General features: G+C 44.1%; 1 protein-coding gene across 1 annotated transcript in view; it reads left to right on the forward strand.

Annotated features, from left to right (window-relative positions):
• Positions 1–1,963: 1,963 nt before the first annotated feature.
• Positions 1,964–18,476, forward strand: part of LOC308303006 (caskin-2-like) — a gene marked incomplete at both ends in the record, with an annotated part of 70,650 nt that continues 54,137 nt past the window's right edge. Inside the window, one exon of the mRNA XM_080747325.1 lies at positions 1,964–2,057. Coding sequence (XP_080603451.1) covers positions 1,964–2,057 — 94 coding nt within the window. The remainder of the gene's footprint in view (positions 2,058–18,476) is intronic.

Below are 18,476 nucleotides of genomic sequence, written 5' to 3' on the forward strand. Positions count from 1 at the left end.
TAAGGAGGAATAGCTTGGCCAGCCACCCAACAAGGCAGTTGCTCTTGTTTGCTTGTGCATGCTAAGTATACTATAGCATTCAAAACTCAAGAGAATAAGATAGAATGGTAAAAATAACCCATAGCTGAATTAGTTCTGTTGTAAATTTCCCTCTTTTGGAAAGAGATTTCTTTTTTGTTTTTGTCTCTGGCTAGCATAAAACAAATAAATTCAATTGTAAGCGATAGGGCTATTCTTTGCTTCAATTATTTCTTACTCAAATGGGAGTTTTGGGCAGGTCATTATAAGCAAAATATTAATATATTTTTATATTATTTTCAAAATCGTATTTGGAAAATAGCAGATGTAGGCCTACTATACAAGGTCTTGTGTTATCAGTTTTCGAATAGCCAAGTATAAAATAGGGCCTAAGTGATTAAATGCTGACTTTCAGAGAATGCAGAATGCAACACTGTGCATGCCTGCCCTTTACATTGGCTTAGAGTTTCAATATCTTGCACTTTTATACGGTAGACAGAAACACCTGTTTTAATTGAAGGCCTGTGTCTTGTGTCTGTCTGACTGTCAGACAGAGACCCCACTTTTTTCTTCCTCTTTTTATTTATTTATTTTCTTTACTTTGCGACATGATCCTTGCTTATTTTGTCTCCCATAAGTACCATTTCTGAACTCATCCAACGTGATAGATGCTTTAGGCAGCTTGGTTGTGAAGCTGAGGTCAGCACTGCCTCAGTTTGCCTTTTGGGAGGACAAATAAGGAACCCACGTTGTGTTTTTCCCCCCACAAAGAAAACGGGCTGAGTGCCAGAAAGCCCTCTGCCTGAAAAGATGCTTCCTTAAAGTTAAGGGAATGACATGCACAGGCTAACACCTTATTCCTGAATGGAAAAATCCACAGATACAGTTCACATTCCTTACTGGCTGGGTTTCCTGCGTAAAGGCAAGCAAACAAAGGTTGGGTCAATTCTAAAGGGACACCCGTAATCCCTTACATGCAAGAAACTGAGTCTGTGTTGCTTTTCTGTTATGAATTCACAACTCAATTTCAAGACTTAGCAGTCATCCTGTGACGTGGGGGAGTTAACAGGGGGTTTATGATTGTGGAAAAGGGTGTTAGAGGGCTTATATTTCAAAAGCCCAAAATTATACAGACATGGAAGCCTATACATGCCAATGTCTGTCAGACTGTCACAGCCATGGGAAATAAATTAGTGTTTTGTGTGGTAATAAAAGCATTCAGACAATGTGACATCTCTCTATCCCTCTATCTTCTCTCTCTCTCTCTCTCTCTCTGTCTCTCTTGCTTTTTCATTCTCTCTGTGATGTCAGGCCAGGCAGCTGCACCATCCACTTCCACTGAGGCTATGAGTGAAATGAATGAACTCGACTAAACCTCAACTGGGCCTTCTCGAACTTGAGAGGTTTTCAGCATCTAACGACCAGGACTTCCATGCACGGAGGACCCCATGTCAGGAAATGGGACCAAGCTCCAACAACAAGGGAAGGCCGCAGCCTGGAACTGTTTACCTCACATTCCTCCTCCCCAGCTGCTGAACCCAGCGGTATGATGGCCTCATAGGATCGGTGACGTGATAGCTCACAAGTTGCCCGTGGTAGGATGTCAACTGAAAGACACATGTGGACGTTTGTCTGCACCCTCCATTAACTCGGCTCTGTCCTCCAGCAAGGAAGGATCTGGGTGTTTTTCTAGAAACTCGAGTATCACGCAGGGGGGGGGGCACGTCTATGGAAAACACTTTCTCAGTACAGCTGGACCCACTGTGTGAAGCAGAAGTGAAAGGATAGAAACATTGGTTTTGTGGCTGACCGCTATAAGTAGTGTGTGTGTGTGTGTGTGTGTGTGTGTGTGTGTGTGTGTGTGTGTGTGTGTGTGTGTGTGTGCGTGCGTGTGCGTGTGTGTGTGTGTGTGTGCGTGCGTGTGCTTGTGGTCACGGCTGTAGTAATGGGGAAAGAACAAGATCTGCTGGTGGCAGTGAAAAATGGAGATCTTCTCCTGGCACACAAGATGCTCACCAAAGTCAAGTGCAACAAGACAAGTGAGTATGACCAAGAGTGATAGATACCGGTATATGATCAGTTTGATGGTGTTGTCTGCCGATTCTGCTTATTTGTGGTTTTACAGATGCCCTTGTTTACGGCTTGTGTGCGTGCGTGTGTGTGTGTGTGTGTGTGTGTGTGTGTGTGTGTGTGTGTGTGTGTGTGCATGCGCGCGTGCACACATGCATCCTTGCACACGTGCATTCTAGCACACGTTTGATGTTTTTCTTTCTGAATGTTTGCGTAGTTAAATTCATGTGTTGTGTGAGTGTTTGTGCAACTGTAGCTTAATTGTGCAATTTTTGTTGATGCGGTGGAAAAAGTACCAAAAAACAAACTAACCAAAAGAAACCTCAGATGAGCCGTAGCCGCGGCCCTCTGTGATGTTTCTCTGAACCATACCAAGTATCTTCATGAAAAACAGATTCTGGTTCAGCCACTGACCACTACCTATCACTGCTGCAGCAGTGAGGTTGGGGGCAATTTGAAACAAAGCGGGTTCAAATTGCTAATCTATTAAACACAGACCCTATGGTTTACATGCAATGTGGGTTTAGGGAGCTTTCCTTGCAGAGTTTCTTATCTGCAGCGATTTCCGCCAGTCGACAAGCTCGCTCGCTCACTGCGGTATTGCTGCTAATGATAGGGTTCTGCTTTATCCAGAAGCGGGGAGAGTTTAAGTCCAAGCTGCAGGCTCTGAAGTTGAAGCCTCCCTTTGTGGCGTTATCTGCTCTGGGCTTTCATCATCACACAGTAGCTGCGACCTTGGTGGCAGGCGCTGGGAACAAATCTCTGGCTGTCAGGATAAACTCCTTCTTACCGTCCGTACTGACGATAACTGCTGCTGAGTACTGAAGAAGTGTTATTGTTTCTTTCTTTGTATGCAAGTAGGGAATCTGGATGTGTTTCAGGATGTATTTAGACCTAGCCCCATATAGAACCTCACCCTTCGCTGCATACTGTTGTGCTCTGAGATGAGGTCCTGCCGGGGTATCCCCTGGCTGGGGTAGAATGCCTCGGGCGCGTCAAAATGCAAGTGTACCAACAGGGTTTATGGTAGAGGTGGGACGTTCGTGAACGAATCGAGTCTTTTGAACGGCTCTTTGAAATTAACGATGGGATCCGGTTTGCAGTGGGGAGCCGTTCCTTTCTAATGAACAGTAATGGAAAAAGAACTCAAATTCTTTACCTAATTAAAAGTATCAATACTGCAATGTGGAAATACTCTGCCACAAGTAGAAGTTTGGAATGCTAATGTACTTGAGTAAAAGTACAAAAGTATGGTATTAAAATGTAGGCCTATTTGATTGATTGAAGACTTTATTAGAAGAAGTTTGCATAGGAAAAAGTACAGTTTCATGACGGTACAGTTCACTGGTACAAGGTCTACTAAAAGGAGATCCTAGAAAAGACTAAGCTTATCATCGGCTATTTTCAAATGGCAGGTATATGTACCTATGTGTCCGAAATAAATGTATAGGCTATAGGGTTGATGTTAGAATTCTACAAAGTAACTAAAATGAGCCAGTCTTTTGAACGGCTCTTTGAAAGGAACGGATCCCAGAGACCCGGCTCACTTCAAAGAGCCATAAATCCCGGTAGGAGACCCGGGCAGTACGTTTGCCCAGGTTGCCTTATCGGGGGTTGCCTTAACGGGATTTCCCCGAATGCCTCCACGGTGAGGTAGAAAACACTTTTCCCAAAATTGTATCCAAAAAGTAAAGGTAGTTCCACGCTCCCAGATGGTTTTCCATCCTACGGTACATAAAACATGCACTACGGCGTTGGGAAACGGTTTAAATCGCTTATTTAGTCTCATAAAATTCGGAAAAGCCCCCTGCGGCAGGTGCCAACTCGCAGGTGGCAAGTGGCAACTGCCGCCGGGGGAGTTCCGGTTGAATGAACATTACAAAACTAGCGATATAAGCGGTTGTTTCATGCCGTAGTGCATGTTTTATGTACCGTGGGATGGAAAACCATAGTCTGGGAGCGTGGATCCACTTTTACTTTTTGGATACAGTTTCGGGAAAAGTGTTTTCTACCTCACCGTGGAGGCGTTCTACCCCAGCCCGGGGATACCCCGGTAGGACCTCATCTCGGAGCACAACAGTATGCAGCGGAGGGTGAGGTTCTATATGGGGCTAATTTAGACCCTAAGCCTTACAAACGATTCGTCATGAACCCATGCACATTATCATTAGAGACATCCCCCACCAACCCCTTCTGTCACTCATAAAAACCTAAACACTTTTTTCAACATCATTAAACAACAAAGGTCCTTTTGGACATGGTCAATGGTGTGTACACCAGACCAGACGTTTGTCACCCTCTTGTCAGAGGGCACAGTAGACGCTCCAGCTGGCTATCTGTCATGCTCTGTCACCATGACCCGCGCTGTCACCCAGTTACAGAATAGCTGTGTGGCCACACATCAATAAAGGTTGATGAGTTGGTTGATGGATTGATTTGTTCAGTGGCAGGTTTTTGTTGTTGTTTGTTTGTTCTTATAACAATATGACTACCGTATATTATTATAGTCATACTAATTCATGACACGATTCTTTCCCCCATACTTTTTTTCAAAACCACAAACACTGAGAGTGCTTGCATGATGAATCTGGGGGGTGTTGACAACAAACATAATCAGCCAGCAAGTAGTGCCGAGTGTTACCCTCTGAAAGGAGTCAGGTGTTTCTAAGCTGTTTTGGTGGTGTTGTGCTGTAAGCCTCCAGACAGAGCCTGGTGCCTGTTTACTGACTGAACCTTAACACAGTATGGGTGGTGTTGGGGGTGGAGGCCTGGAGGGGTTAGGGGGGGTCAGAGAGCAACCAGACACGTGGTTAATGGAACAACACAAAGTATTGACGGCGGGGGGCGACCGGTCAGCTGGCCCTAGCAGGGTGTGCATGGGGCTTGGCCGGAGGGGACACGGTGCGTGGGACGGTAGATGGTTGGGTACGGGACCATATGGAGGAACACTGGAGATTCCCAAACAGCGGGTCGGGACCCATGTTTGGGTCACGAGTAAATCTTTCCTTTTTCTAAAATAAAATTATATATATATATATATTTTTTTTTATTAATATTTTTTTTTCTCAATAGATTTAAAAAAGTTTGAACAAAAAAGTCACAACTTCCAATCAATTAAAAACAATTCCACATTTTTATTTTCATAAAATAATGTTTGGGAATCACTGCTGTAGTGAGTACTGAACAGGGGTGCTGATGAGCAACAAATATCCGATCTACAAGCTCACGATGCACCGCAATGTGTCACGCTGTGAGCTTGTAGATCTCTGCTATTTGAGGCTAACATATTTTAGTGTAGAACGAAAACAGGAGGGGGCCTAGTACAGTATAGAGTCCCCAGGGACAAACTAAGTATAGACTTTTAAGTGGTTAAGTTATTCTATAGATGATGGGGCCCTGATATGAAAACATATTGAAACATAATTGTTAGAATTGTCACAAGCAGTGGTGGAAAAATTACTCTAATGTTTACTTAAATAAAAGTATCAATACTGCAATGTAGAAAGAAATACTAAGTAAAAGTAAAAGTCCAGATTTCAAATTTACTTGAATAAAAGTACAAAGGTACCAAACGTATAAAATACCAATATGCAGTTTTCAAATGTATAAAATGTTTACAAATCTTTATACATCGGCTTTTTCCAAATGGCTGAAATGTATATAGGGCTGAAGTGGCTAATGTTTTGTAATAATAATAAAAATCTACAAAGTAACTAGTAACTAACACTTTCAAATAAATGTAGTTGAGTAAAAATATAATATTTGCCTCTGTAGTATAGTGGAGTAGAAGTAAAAGTACTGGAATTTGTACTTAAGTACAGTACTTGAGTAAATGTACTTTACTTTACACCACTGGCCACAAGTACATTCTTGCTCAAGGACTCTTCGACACTATCGAAAAAATAAAAGTCTGGGTTTCCGAGGCTACTTCGACACTAACTCTGACAGGGCCCCCTCCTGGAACCCTCTCAAGGACCCTTGACTTTTGAGAACCTTTTGCCTAGAAGAGTTGGTCAAACTAGTTTGGAGGAGGCCTGGGGAGAATGAGTGGCACTGAGGCTGGCTGATGGACAGGGAGCTGAGATGGGAGGTTCTATGTGATTGACCATCTGCTGACCTAAGGTTTGGCTTCAGTCAATTAAGGTGGACTTATCGCACCCCTCTCTTTTACTCCATCTCTGTCTCCGTCTCTCGCCAAGTGAGGTGCAGAGTGCATGAATATGTAACATTACACAACGTGAAATGAAATTACAATTAACAATCAGGTATTCTTCAGGCCAGGTTACACCCTCTGTCCACCCCTTCTCTTGTGACATTGCATTTTAAGTGACAGCTTGGCTTATGAAGCAGTTTTGCCCTAAGTTCCCTGCCCCCTTACAGACACACACACTCACACGGCGACAGGACTGAAGTGGGTGTGGTTTTCCCCCCTCCCTAAAAGAACACCATTAGAGGCCAGATCTTCAAAGGTCTTTATTATTACAATGTCCTTTGTTGTCACACATGCATGCTTTCATCTTCACCCGCTGGCCCACCCCTCATTCTGTCACGGTAAATACAGAGCCCTTTGGCGACTTCTCAATGGACAGATGGACAGCAGAGGCAACAGAACATAATATTTGAATGTATACAAAGTAGTGCTAAGCAAAATGATGTGTGCCTTACATGTCAGTGAGGGCAGACAGACACGCAGAGGAAAGAGATGTGACTGGCTGGCTGCAAGTGAAGTGCGGAATCCAGTTTATTCGATTTTTTGTGATTGAGGAAATGCAATGCAGTGGATTAGGCAGGAAAAAAAGTACATTTTCATATTCAAAATGTATTATTACTCGATATTCATTTTTCATGCAGATCAGTGTTTATTATTAGCACACTCCTGTGGTGGCCAAAAGTCTCAGGTCGGGAACGTTATCTCAAAACCTCACTTCATCATCACCTGTGCTTTTAACTCTTGCATTCTTAACGCCAAAGATAAAGGTCATGCAAACTCCTTTTTCCTATTATCAGCAGCTGGCTGTTCGTTGAAACCGCCCTTTATTTTTTTGCCTTAATTTCTTTACCTCAAATCAGGGATAAGGCTTATACCCTGTGTAGGGTGAGAGCAGTTAGCCTGTAGCACTGAAGGGTAAGAAGAGATTATGTATGTGTGTGCGACTGTGCGTGTGAGAGACTGTCTGTGTGTAGAATATTGTGTACGCTGTGCGTGTAGTGTGTGTGTGTGTGTCCGTGCGTGCGTGCGTGCGTGCGTGCGTGTGTGTGTGTGCGTGAGCAAGTTTGGGAAGATTACATTGGTAATGTAATTGGTAAAACAGATTACTAATTACTTGCATGCTAGTAACCTAGCAAGTATTGTAATCAGATTACTTTCAGTGTATTAGATTATTCCAAAATATATAATAGGCTACACCATTAAATGAAGCATTCCAAAGTTTACTGGAAAACCTTAGTTTAGTAATTTATAACTATAAATATATAAGTTTGAGGATTTGAGGAAGCTACTCAAACCGACCCAAGACTCTTGAGTATCTGAATAGGTGCATCATACCATACCTCCACCTCACCACACCGCACATAGCAGATCTACAAGCTCACAACGTATCACGCTGTGACTCATTGTGAGCTTGTATCAGGTATTTAGTATACAGTAATTAACTCAGTGTAACTCAATTAAGCATAATGTATTGTCTCAGCCCTCATGCACTTATCCACGAGTTTCCAACGCCCCATAGTGCATTGCTCAGACGTGTGTACCGAGCTTCCGGCGCCGATTTACAAGCTCACAACGGGTTGCATCTGCGACGCGATGTGAGCTTGTATGTCTGCTGTTAAACCCGGAAGTTTGGTCCAGATGGTCTCCAGTAAACTCCCGCGGAAACTTGTGGATAGACCTCTGTTAAGGCCAGCCAAGCGCACCAATGCAACCAGTCGCAACTCCTTGCAGTTTTAAAGGAGTAGTTCACCCCCAAGTTTTTTTTCTATTGTTACTTGTAAGTTCACTTTTTTTCCCTATTGATTACTCACGCCATGCATGGAGACTTGAGTTCAATAATAGTTTTTAGTTTTTGTTGCAAGACAAAAGATTGATTATAGTAAATTTACCCTCATTGATTCCGGATGGGGACCCAAATGCATTTGGAATCAAAGGGGGTACATTTATTAATCAAATTATTGTCTTAGGAAATTAGGAATGTGACAAATACAAAAAAAAAAAGTCATTTTGGGGGTGAACTACACCTTTAAGGCCAGTCCAAACCAATGCAACTCCTTGCAACTGCTAATTGGGGAGTGGCCTTTAGACCATTGGTTCTCAAACTGGGTCCGGGGACCCCCATGGGTCCTTGGGAGAGTTCCATACTCGCACACACACACACACACACACACACACACACACACACACACACACACACACACACACACACACACGCGCGTGTGCACACACACGACTGCACATTAATCCTTGCCATCTTCTTCTCCTGACAGATGGGATAGCCTGTCTGGGATTGCTTGAGGAATTTACTGAAGGAGTTAAGTAGTGCCTGTGTGTGTGTGTGTGTGTGTGTGTGTGTGTGTGTGTGTGTGTGTGTGTGTGTGTGTGTGTGGGTGTGTGTGTGTGTGTGTGTGTGTGTGTGTGTGTGTGTGTGTGTGTGTGTGTGTGTGTGTGTGTGTGTGTGTGTGTGTGTGTGTGTGTGCGTGCGTGCGTGTGTGCGTGCGTGTGAGACAGTGTCACCTAATCCATCATAACAGGCCTTTTATTACTACCTCCAGGCTTGCTGCATAGTCAGACTGGCACTCATCCTCATCTAGGCTTATTCATTTCTCTCGCTGTTAAAACCAAGCCATCACAGAAAGTGTGTCATAGATTCACCTGTTTATTTGTGCTGTACAGAACGTGTGCTCATTCTGCCCTTCCTCCGCATGCCCTGGCAATGCGCTTGCATGTTCCGATTGGGATCTTTGATTAGATGTGGTGAAAGACTCAAAATAATATCAAAACTAAAAAATGCATGTCTGTATGGGTGTTCTAGTGTTTTTGAATTTGTTCTGTGCTTGTAGACATATCATCCTGACATGATGGTATGACAAAGAAGTTGCCCTGAGATGTGTCTACATTGTGCGCGCGCGCGCGTGTGTGTGTGTGTGTGTGTGTGTGTGTGTGTGTGTGTGTGTGTGTGTGTGTGTGTGTGTGTGTGTGTGTGTGTGTGTGTGTGTGTGTGTGCGCGACGTGTGCGTGTGCACGTGCGTGCGTGCGTGTGTGCGTGCGCCGGCGCGCCGCGCGTGTGTGAGGGAGCAACTTAATCTAAGCGTTCTCCGTGTGTGTGTGTGTGTGTGTGTGTGTGTGTGTGTGTGTGTGTGTGTGTGTGTGTGTGTGTGTGTGTGTGTGTGTGTGTGTGTGTGTGATTGGGTGCTTGCCTGTCTGAAGGGAATTGGTATACAGTAGCAGGTAGCAGTAATGAGAATCAGCAGGCACAGGTTATGGTCTCATACTGTCTGTCTTGCCATAAATGCAAAAGTAGTATTAGTAACCAGTAAGACTCCCTTACCCCCCGGCTCCACAGGCGGCGTCGCGCTGCTCTGCGTCTTGACGGCGTCATTGACGCCGTCACTTTGACGTCCGACCGGCTCCACCGCAGCGCAGCGGCTGTGACTGTAGGTATTCATTCTATGGCCAATATAGCCCATTTCCAAAACAACATGAAAATCACTTTCAAACAGGAATAACTATTCGTGACCTGAATGTGAACGTATAGAGCACACTATGTTCACAGCAGAGAGCAGCAATGCACCACTGACCACTTTGTTTTGTCATGATTATAGCCTGTTGTGTTTATACATAATTGTATCAAAGTAGACCGCTGTAATTACATAATTACATTTGTGACATCTAGTCACCCTTGTGAATGGATAGCCAACAGCAGAAACGCACGTATATAGCCTACATTTAATACACAAAGCATTTATTCATATTTTATACATGACTGGACGTTGTGGACGCCGTCAAAAAATTGAACCGGGGCGATTTTTGAGTTTGGACGCCGTCAAGGGAGCGTCCGACGCGGACGTCGACGTCGGCAGTGGAGCACCCTTCATTGATTAAAACGGGAGCATTCCCAACGTTGACGTTGACGCGACGCTCGACGCGCCCGGTGGAGCCGGGGGGTAATCGGGAGATAAGCGACCGTCAGGTCGCAGCGTGATTTTAGGGCAAAATGTGTAGGAGCAGTGTCCAAAAATGTGGTTCAAAAAATCGGCCTGATGGTGGCGCTATATGGGACATCCATATTGATGAGATGAGTGTAGACATACTGTGTACCGATTTGCATGATTTTAGGGCAAAATCTGTAGGAGCAGTGTCCAAAAATGTGTTTGAAAAAATCGGCCTGATGGTGGCGCTATATGGGACAGATCCATGTTGATGACATGAGTGTAGACATAGTGTGTACCGATTTGTGTGATTTTAGGGCAAAATCTGTAGGAGCAGTGTCCAAAAATGTGTTTTGCAAGAATCGGCCTCATGGTGGCGCTAGAAGAGGGCCATGTGAGAAATGAGGGGTGGGGTCTCCGCGTTGCCTTGGCGGACGAATAGGTACCGGCCCCGGCTCTCCCGGACGCTCCTAGCCCGAGTTACGGCATTTTATGTGAGCTGCAGTGGAGGGGGTCCTCCACTGGGGGCGCCACCACTTTGGCATCCGTTCTGGAGCACCAGGAGTCGGTGGTCCCCGGGAATTCCCCGTGAGCAGCCCCGTTGGGGTGGTCAGCCCCGTTGGGGTGGTCCCTGGAGCTCCGGGGGTCCTTGGGGGTTGTAGTTTGGCAGGCAAGGAGTGTGTGTGCAAAATTTGGCATGGATCGGGGCAACGGTTGCGGAGATATGAGCAGGGCAATAGTGTGACGTGTGAGGTGTGACAGACAGACTGACAGACGGACGGACTGACTGACTGACTGACTGACTGACTGACTCACAGTTTGTGGAGGTTTTGATAGTAAGTGCGACCTGACGGTCGCAATCACACCTACAGTAGACCCCAGCATTTATGAGTTAATTTTATTAAGCGTCCCACGATGCTTGGCCAATGTGACCCTGGGCGGCGTACAACAAAATTTGGATGAAGCCAGATGTTGGAGCTGTGCTCCTTTTCCAGGAGCACCACTCAAAATATCATGCCCCATCGAAGCTTATGCTATTCATCATTAGGAAAAGTGGGTAATGCTGCTTAATCATCATGCGATGTCGTGGGGGGGGGGGGGGGGAGGGGGCTAGCGTAGACTTGTCGGACCGGTGACTCTAACCACCAGTGGCCTTGTGGTTAGAGTGTCTTGAGGTTCAATTCCCGTGCCGGGTCATACCAAAGCCTATAAAAATGGGACCGATGCCTCCCTTGGCTTGGCTCTGAGCTCAAGTCCCTGCGACAAACTAGCGCCATGTCCAAGTACATGTAGCTGCCTCACGCTAATAGAAACCAGGATATACCAGGTTATATTATAGATTATACCTGGAGGCTTCATCAGACATGAATTGTGAAATGAAGTTAGTTGAATCTGCCTTGTGACCTAAACTCTAGACGGAGATATTGTGTAATTGTTCTGACAGCATGCTTCTGCTAAGATGGAATAGACTGGGCCCAAAATGTTTCTCAGTTTAGGGTGGTTACGGGCTCAGAGCCTACTATCATAACCGATGCTACCGAGATGGTAATCGACAAATTTGTAAAAGATAGGGGGAGAAAACAAAACAAAAAAACAATAGAGGTTGCAAAATGTCACACACAATAACATGAAACCCAACAGCATTTTAAGCTTAAGCCAAAGGCTTCACAACAAAGAGGCAGATGAACTCCTCACGAACCTGTGTCAGATTTCTCTCATTAGACCCAAATCTTCCACAGCCAGGATCGCTCTGGGCTAGTTGCAGTTGCAGGGCCTATCAATTCTTGGCACAAAACACAGGAAGGAGACGAAAGAGAAAAGAAAAGAAAAGCTCATCAGGGCTAATAGGACAGTGTATTATTCCATAGTTGATAATAGCTATGCATTGTTGTTCTCCTATAAGGTCATAGTGTCTTCCTATAGCCTGATTTATACTTAGTGGCATGCCCGTGTTGCGAAAATAATACACATAGATTAATGTACTCAGTCGCCACAACTGATTTCAGCCATTTGGATTACATAGAAGTGCCCATCTGAAATAGGAGATCTACAAGCTTTCAATGTGTCAGAAATATCTTCCATAAAAACCTAATGGTCTCGTCTCGTACATTTCATAAAAGCAAACGTTAAAGCCTTTTGATTAATTCACTTGGTTGGCTGTATGTACCGGTAGATCACCAGTAATACTCCCTAATCAGGAGATAAGCGACCGTGTATCATGGTGGCGCTAGAAGAGATGTGAGAAATGAGGGGTGGAGGTTGTGGTTTGGCAGCCAAGGAGTGTGTGTGCACACAGTATCACAAATCGCATTAGGACTTGGTCATACATTTTTCAGTCTTGAGATTTAATTTTGCTTTATTGATAATCTATGAATACTACAAGCTCACAACGCAACGTGACACATTGAATATGCTATTTTGCAACCATAAGTACAGTATATAGTAACTCCGGCTTCAGCGTGCAAGTTCTAACATGATATGTGTTTCATGGTGCAGTCCTGTTTATTCTGTAGCCTGCACTGGCTCAGCTCTCTTGTTGTTATTATTGTGGATGCTCACTTGACCCGTACTGTTCATTTGCAGGGCACAGTCGCAGCCTCTTTCAAAGAACTTTGCATAGTTGCCCTACTGTGGAGAGTGTTACTGCGAATGGAGGCAGGCTGCCAAACATGCTTGGTTGAAGTGTTATGATCTAGGCCATTTGCACATAAGGATGATTATGCTTACTGCGTGAGTGTAAAGGACATTATTTTAAACAATGAATGGCTCTTCCATAATAAAAACGCTATTATGCCTGCATTGTAGACTGTTGGTTAGCATACCAAACACTTTCAACACATCATCTTGGACATGTACACGTCATAAGCACTAAACATGGTGGCCTTGGTATGTCTCGAGGTTGCGTAAACGGCAACCAGATTTTCTTTCTTCCTTTCCTGCTGTGTAAAAAAATTGGTTCCAGTGGTGTAAAGTAACTAAGTACATTTACTCAAGTACTGTACTTTTATTTTTTGTATGATTTTGAGGTTATTTTACTTTACTGGAGTATTTCCAATTTTCAGTACTTTTACTTCTACTCCACTACATTTCAGAGGCAAATATTGTACTTTGACTCCACTACAATTATTTAACACTTTTATTTACTAGTTACTTTGTAGATTTTGATTATTACAAACCAAAGTTCAGCCCTATATACATTTTGGGCCATTTGAAAATAGCCGATCTGAAAGCTCACAATGCGTTGCATCGCGACGCACTGTGAGCTTGTAGATCTGCTATTTTCATTCTGCACAATGAGTACTTTCTACTTTTGGTACTTTGAGTACACTTTAGCCTCTTTTCGACTGACAGCTCTAGCACCACACTACACCACACCACACAACATAAAAATATCTACATTTTCCATTACACTCAATCCGGTCATTGACACTCCTTCATAGGTGTATCAACAATATTAGCCAAAGAGTTAGCCTGATTTATTTATTTTTTCGTCATCACAGCTTCAAGTAAAACATGTGAGTACCTCTTCCACCACTGATGGGTTCCAGAGTGAGTGAAGCAGAGTAAACACGGAGGATTTGAATGGTATGTAAAGTGTTTTGTCCCCAAGGTGCAGGGCTGAGACACGTTATGTAATTTCAACCCCTCCAGGTGTGTTTATCCTGTGCTAATCTCTTGTTGTTTTGGAGGAAGTAAACACATGAAAGTGTGGTTCTACACATGCGCACGCACGCTCACACACACACACACACACACACACGCACACACACACACACGCACACACACACACACACACACACACACACACACACACACACACACACACACACGCGCGCGCGCACGCTCATTGTCAGCGAATATTCAGCCTGTATGACCCAGTTGCCAGGTACGCCATGGGAGATGACTACTCCCTACATTTTTAACAATAGAGTGAGTGTGTGTGTTGGATAACAAGGCCCCTCATCTGATGCACAAGCTTGTCTTATCTGCTGGGTGCATGTGGGGTCTCCTCGCAACGGTGCACGGTTGTCGCATCGACAGATGCACCGATAAGAGAGGCTGATGAAGAATTGATGAAGATGAAGTGTGTCAAATTGCAAATTTGATGTATACTACGTGTGTGTGTGTGTGTGTGTGTGTGTGTGTGTGTGTGTGTGTGTGTGTGTGTGTGTGTGTGTGTGTGTGTGTGTGTGTGTGTGTGTGTTTGCTTTTGCGCATGATGTGTGTATGTTTGTTACACTGCACTCTTGACTCTGCTCTCTCGACTGCATGAGCTGTCCTTTATACAGTAGCTTGACGATATTAAAATCTCCTCAGTAAACACTGCAGCTGCATCCACACATAACACACACACACACAAACACACACACACACACACACACACACACACACACACACACACACACACACACACACACACACACACACACACACACACACACACACACACACAACACACACACACACACACACAGAGCACAAGTCCCCGCCTCCATAGTCCACATGCACCACTTAGGGATGGGCTGCATATAGCCAGATAAAAAGATAAAATAAAAGAAGAGATAAAAGAAAAGGCAAGATATTAATTTTCAGTGCATCTCTGTTAGGAGGAAATCCCTTGCAGGGTTTGCGGAGACAAAGATTTGCTGGTTCACTTATTTAAAAGTGTATTCCGATCTCACCTTTGGGGTTGTTTTTATCCCCACAGGTGCTTTGCACGCTCGTCTGGCGCTCTCATCAGCGCCTGGCTCATACTCAGCATGTGGCTCTCGAACATGCTTGATTCAGTGCTTCAACAAATACAGCTCTGTGGGGTTAAATGGGATGTTGTCCAAGCACACTGTAGCCTACTGGATGTTCCTGTTTACTTTGTTTGCTCGCCGTATTGTTCGGTTGACATGTCATGCAATCATCAGCCACTCAGGTTATTGATTATCTGCTGACCTACCAGCCCACTGACTTGACGAATCAATTGTACAGTCAGTTGTATAATTATTTATAGGTTCACTATGGATAATTAGACTGGCAACCTAATTAGGATTTAACCACTTGAACCCTAGTGTCCCTATTCTGGGGCTAACACTATGGGAAATAGATGATTTACGGAGCTCGTAGAGCTTGTAGATTACACTGTTTCACTTGATCTTTTACTTGCCACTTCCCTCTCTCTCCCCTTCTCTCTTTTTCTCAGTTTCTGTAATCACCTTCCTTCCATAAGTCCCATGATTAGCTTTGTGTTATGCAAAGGAAGTCTCTCTTAAAAAAAGATATCACAGCTACAGAATGAGCTAAAATAGGCAGTCTCTCTCTATTCCTCACTTTGAGCTTCACACATTGAGAGTTAACAACCCATTTTAATCACATTCTATGGCACTCGCACGTGTGCGAGCACGCGCACACACTCAACTGACCTCCTCCCCACCTGACTTGGAAGCTAGCTCAACTGAATCCAGATGAGTATACATGTACATGTTTACCCAAGAAATATTTCCATATGTTTCCATGTCACATTTATTTATTTGCTGTGTACCTACTGCATGTCACCAATCTCACCAAAGAACCTTGGGGCATAAACAACTTTGGTGTGTCTGTAGTAAAGTGAAGGAACATAAGTGTTCCGACAGACACATTCCTAATCATATGTTTTCGGTGTGTTAGTAGGCATTCCCTGGAACATGTGGGTTGAGGTCAAACTGTCTTGGTGGTTTGGTTTGGTTGGGTTGGGTTTGGTTCGGGGGCATGTGTTTACCCAGTGATCCATGGAGGAAGATCGATGTGTACTGTTCTCAGATAAGTGTTTGCCTTGATGAGGTCCTTACCTGACCACAAACCATTTATCTCAAGAGACAGATGACAGCCCTAAATTACCCCCCTCCGCTGCTCTGTATTTTGGTTAGTGCCTCAGGGGCCTCTGTGGCTTTGCTGTGTGCACGTTGGCTCATCTCACTTCACCGTTCTATAAGGGGGTTATCCCAAGCCACAGCTCGAGAATCAAGTTTACTTCCCAGACTTTGTTGATGATAGGAGTCCGTATGGAAACGTCTCAGAATTCCATTTTGTAGTATTATTCCGAGGAACAGTTGTGTGACTAGAGAGAGAGAAAGAGATCTTGAATGGAATTGTAATGAGGCTAACCAGCTAAACTGTATCCTCTTGCCATATCAGCTCATGTCCTCTCCAGTCAAGCCTTCACTTCAGCTGATTTTGTACAGTAAGTGTGTTACTGTATATTACCTGTTATGTCTCGTCTCCTGTGTTTTGTTTGGTTCGGTTTCTTATTAGGACAGCAGTTGAGCTTGACAAAGGGTTGCTAGGAGGGACACTATCCACATAGAGTATGTCCTAGGAAGGAAACAGTTATACAATACGATCAGTGATATACATGAACAACAGTTACACTCACTAACACAAGCTTCTGATGTGTTTTGCGAGCCTCCCAGTCATCTCAGACATGCAGATGAGGGGCAAATGTCAACAATCCACTGTCTGTTCTGTCTGACAGCACTAAACACCTAAACAGCAGCTACTGTACAGTATGTTGAGCACCTGATGAACAAACTATTGTGGAATGTTTGCAATTCCATTTACTAAAACATAAACATTTCTAAATCAAAAAGCATTTAAATCAAGGGTCTTCAACAGGGGGTCCTCAGAGTTACTACAGGGGGTCCTCCAAATCTTTGTGTGAAAGAAACTTTTTTCCTCCTTTTTTATATGAACCATTTGAACCCTAGCATCCATATTCTAAGAACTTAAGACAAAAATAGCAGATCTCGCGCTGCGAGGTGTTGTGAGCTTGTAGATCGGCTATTTTCCGCAAGGTGTTTCGTAAAGAGGGGAAAAAGAGCAGACTAAGTACAGAGTGAAAGGTCAAGTTTATTAAGTATTGGCGGTTCAAGTGGTTAAATATCTGAAAACGCAAATTGACATGATTCCAAAATACACTGAAGATCGTGCTGTCAAACAATGAAATGATACTATGCAATCCTGCTGCTTGTTTGTTGTGTGTTGTTGTTTTTCTCTCCTCTTAGTCTGGAGTTATTTGTGTATTCATAGGATTTTTTGCTTGCTTGTTATAGATGTATATAAAAGCCGGTGCCCAGCTCCTTTACTCACCTGACACACAAAACATTCCCCTTTATCCCACCTGAAAAGATGCATCTGTGTGTTTTTCCTCCTCCCCCCTCTCTTCCTTCTTCTTCCCTCCCCTTTGTTGAGCGTGGTTTTACTCCGCACAAGCCGACTGTTTTCTGCACATCAAAGCCCTGACATCGCTTTTGTCCTGCCCTCTTAAGATTGTATGCCGCAAAATCCTGAGTTTGTAAAATAGTGTAAAAATTGACCCTTATGGCCCGATGTATACTTAGTTGGTTGTTGCGCACAGAAAATAGCTGATCTACAAGTTCACATCACGTTGTTGTGAGCACGTTGAGCAACCAAGTATAAACTAGAAGCAGTGCTCTTCCGAGCACAGATCTCCGCTAGATCAGGTAGCTTATTGTGGCCTCCTGGTGGTGCTATAACAGGCCACTGTGAAAAGAGTGGCATTTGTTCCTCGACTTGGTGGGAATGTGCATGTCAAATTTCACAGAAATCTCACGCTGGGTTTAATATTTTAGGCATTTTGTTCAAAATGGACCAAACGCTGCCATCGTGCCAATGGTGCCAGAGATCAGCTGTCACAGAAACCATCCGTCCGGACGGACACATGGATGGACGGACAGGGTGCAAAACATAGTCTCAGCCATGCCTTTCGGCCTGGCGGACACAATTAGGCATACTGGGCCCGATTCATCAATCTGGTCATAAATATAGGGTAAATAAAGTGACTAAATCTGGCTTACATTTCTGTCTTAGCTTCAAAATCCCAGACTGAATCTGACCCCAACTTGGGAATGCCGGTAAAATCAAAATAGGGGCGTAATTTGGCCGTAAAGTGCTTGATGAATCGGGCCCACTGTCTGTAAGTGTGTGCTCAGGACTTTGCATGCTGAGCAAATCTGAGCTCAGCTTGTGGGCAAATTATTATTGTGGTCTCTCGACTCCCAGGCATTGGATGACGTTCATGAAAGGCTGTATGACATGTTCTCTTGAAAACTATTTGAAAACAAATATGCCACTCTGCATTCAGGCTGTGTTTGCATAGTATCTGCTCATGAGAGGTGGATGTTAAAAGATTTGTTTCTTTGCGTAGCCCCTACAATTTACCCCCGTCCTTCTAAAGCCAGAGCTTCAGAATTACCACA

The sequence above is a fragment of the Nannobrachium achirus genome (assembly GCF_963921795.1).
Source record: "Nannobrachium achirus genome assembly, chromosome: 18".
Lineage (NCBI taxonomy): Eukaryota > Metazoa > Chordata > Actinopteri > Myctophiformes > Myctophidae > Nannobrachium > Nannobrachium achirus.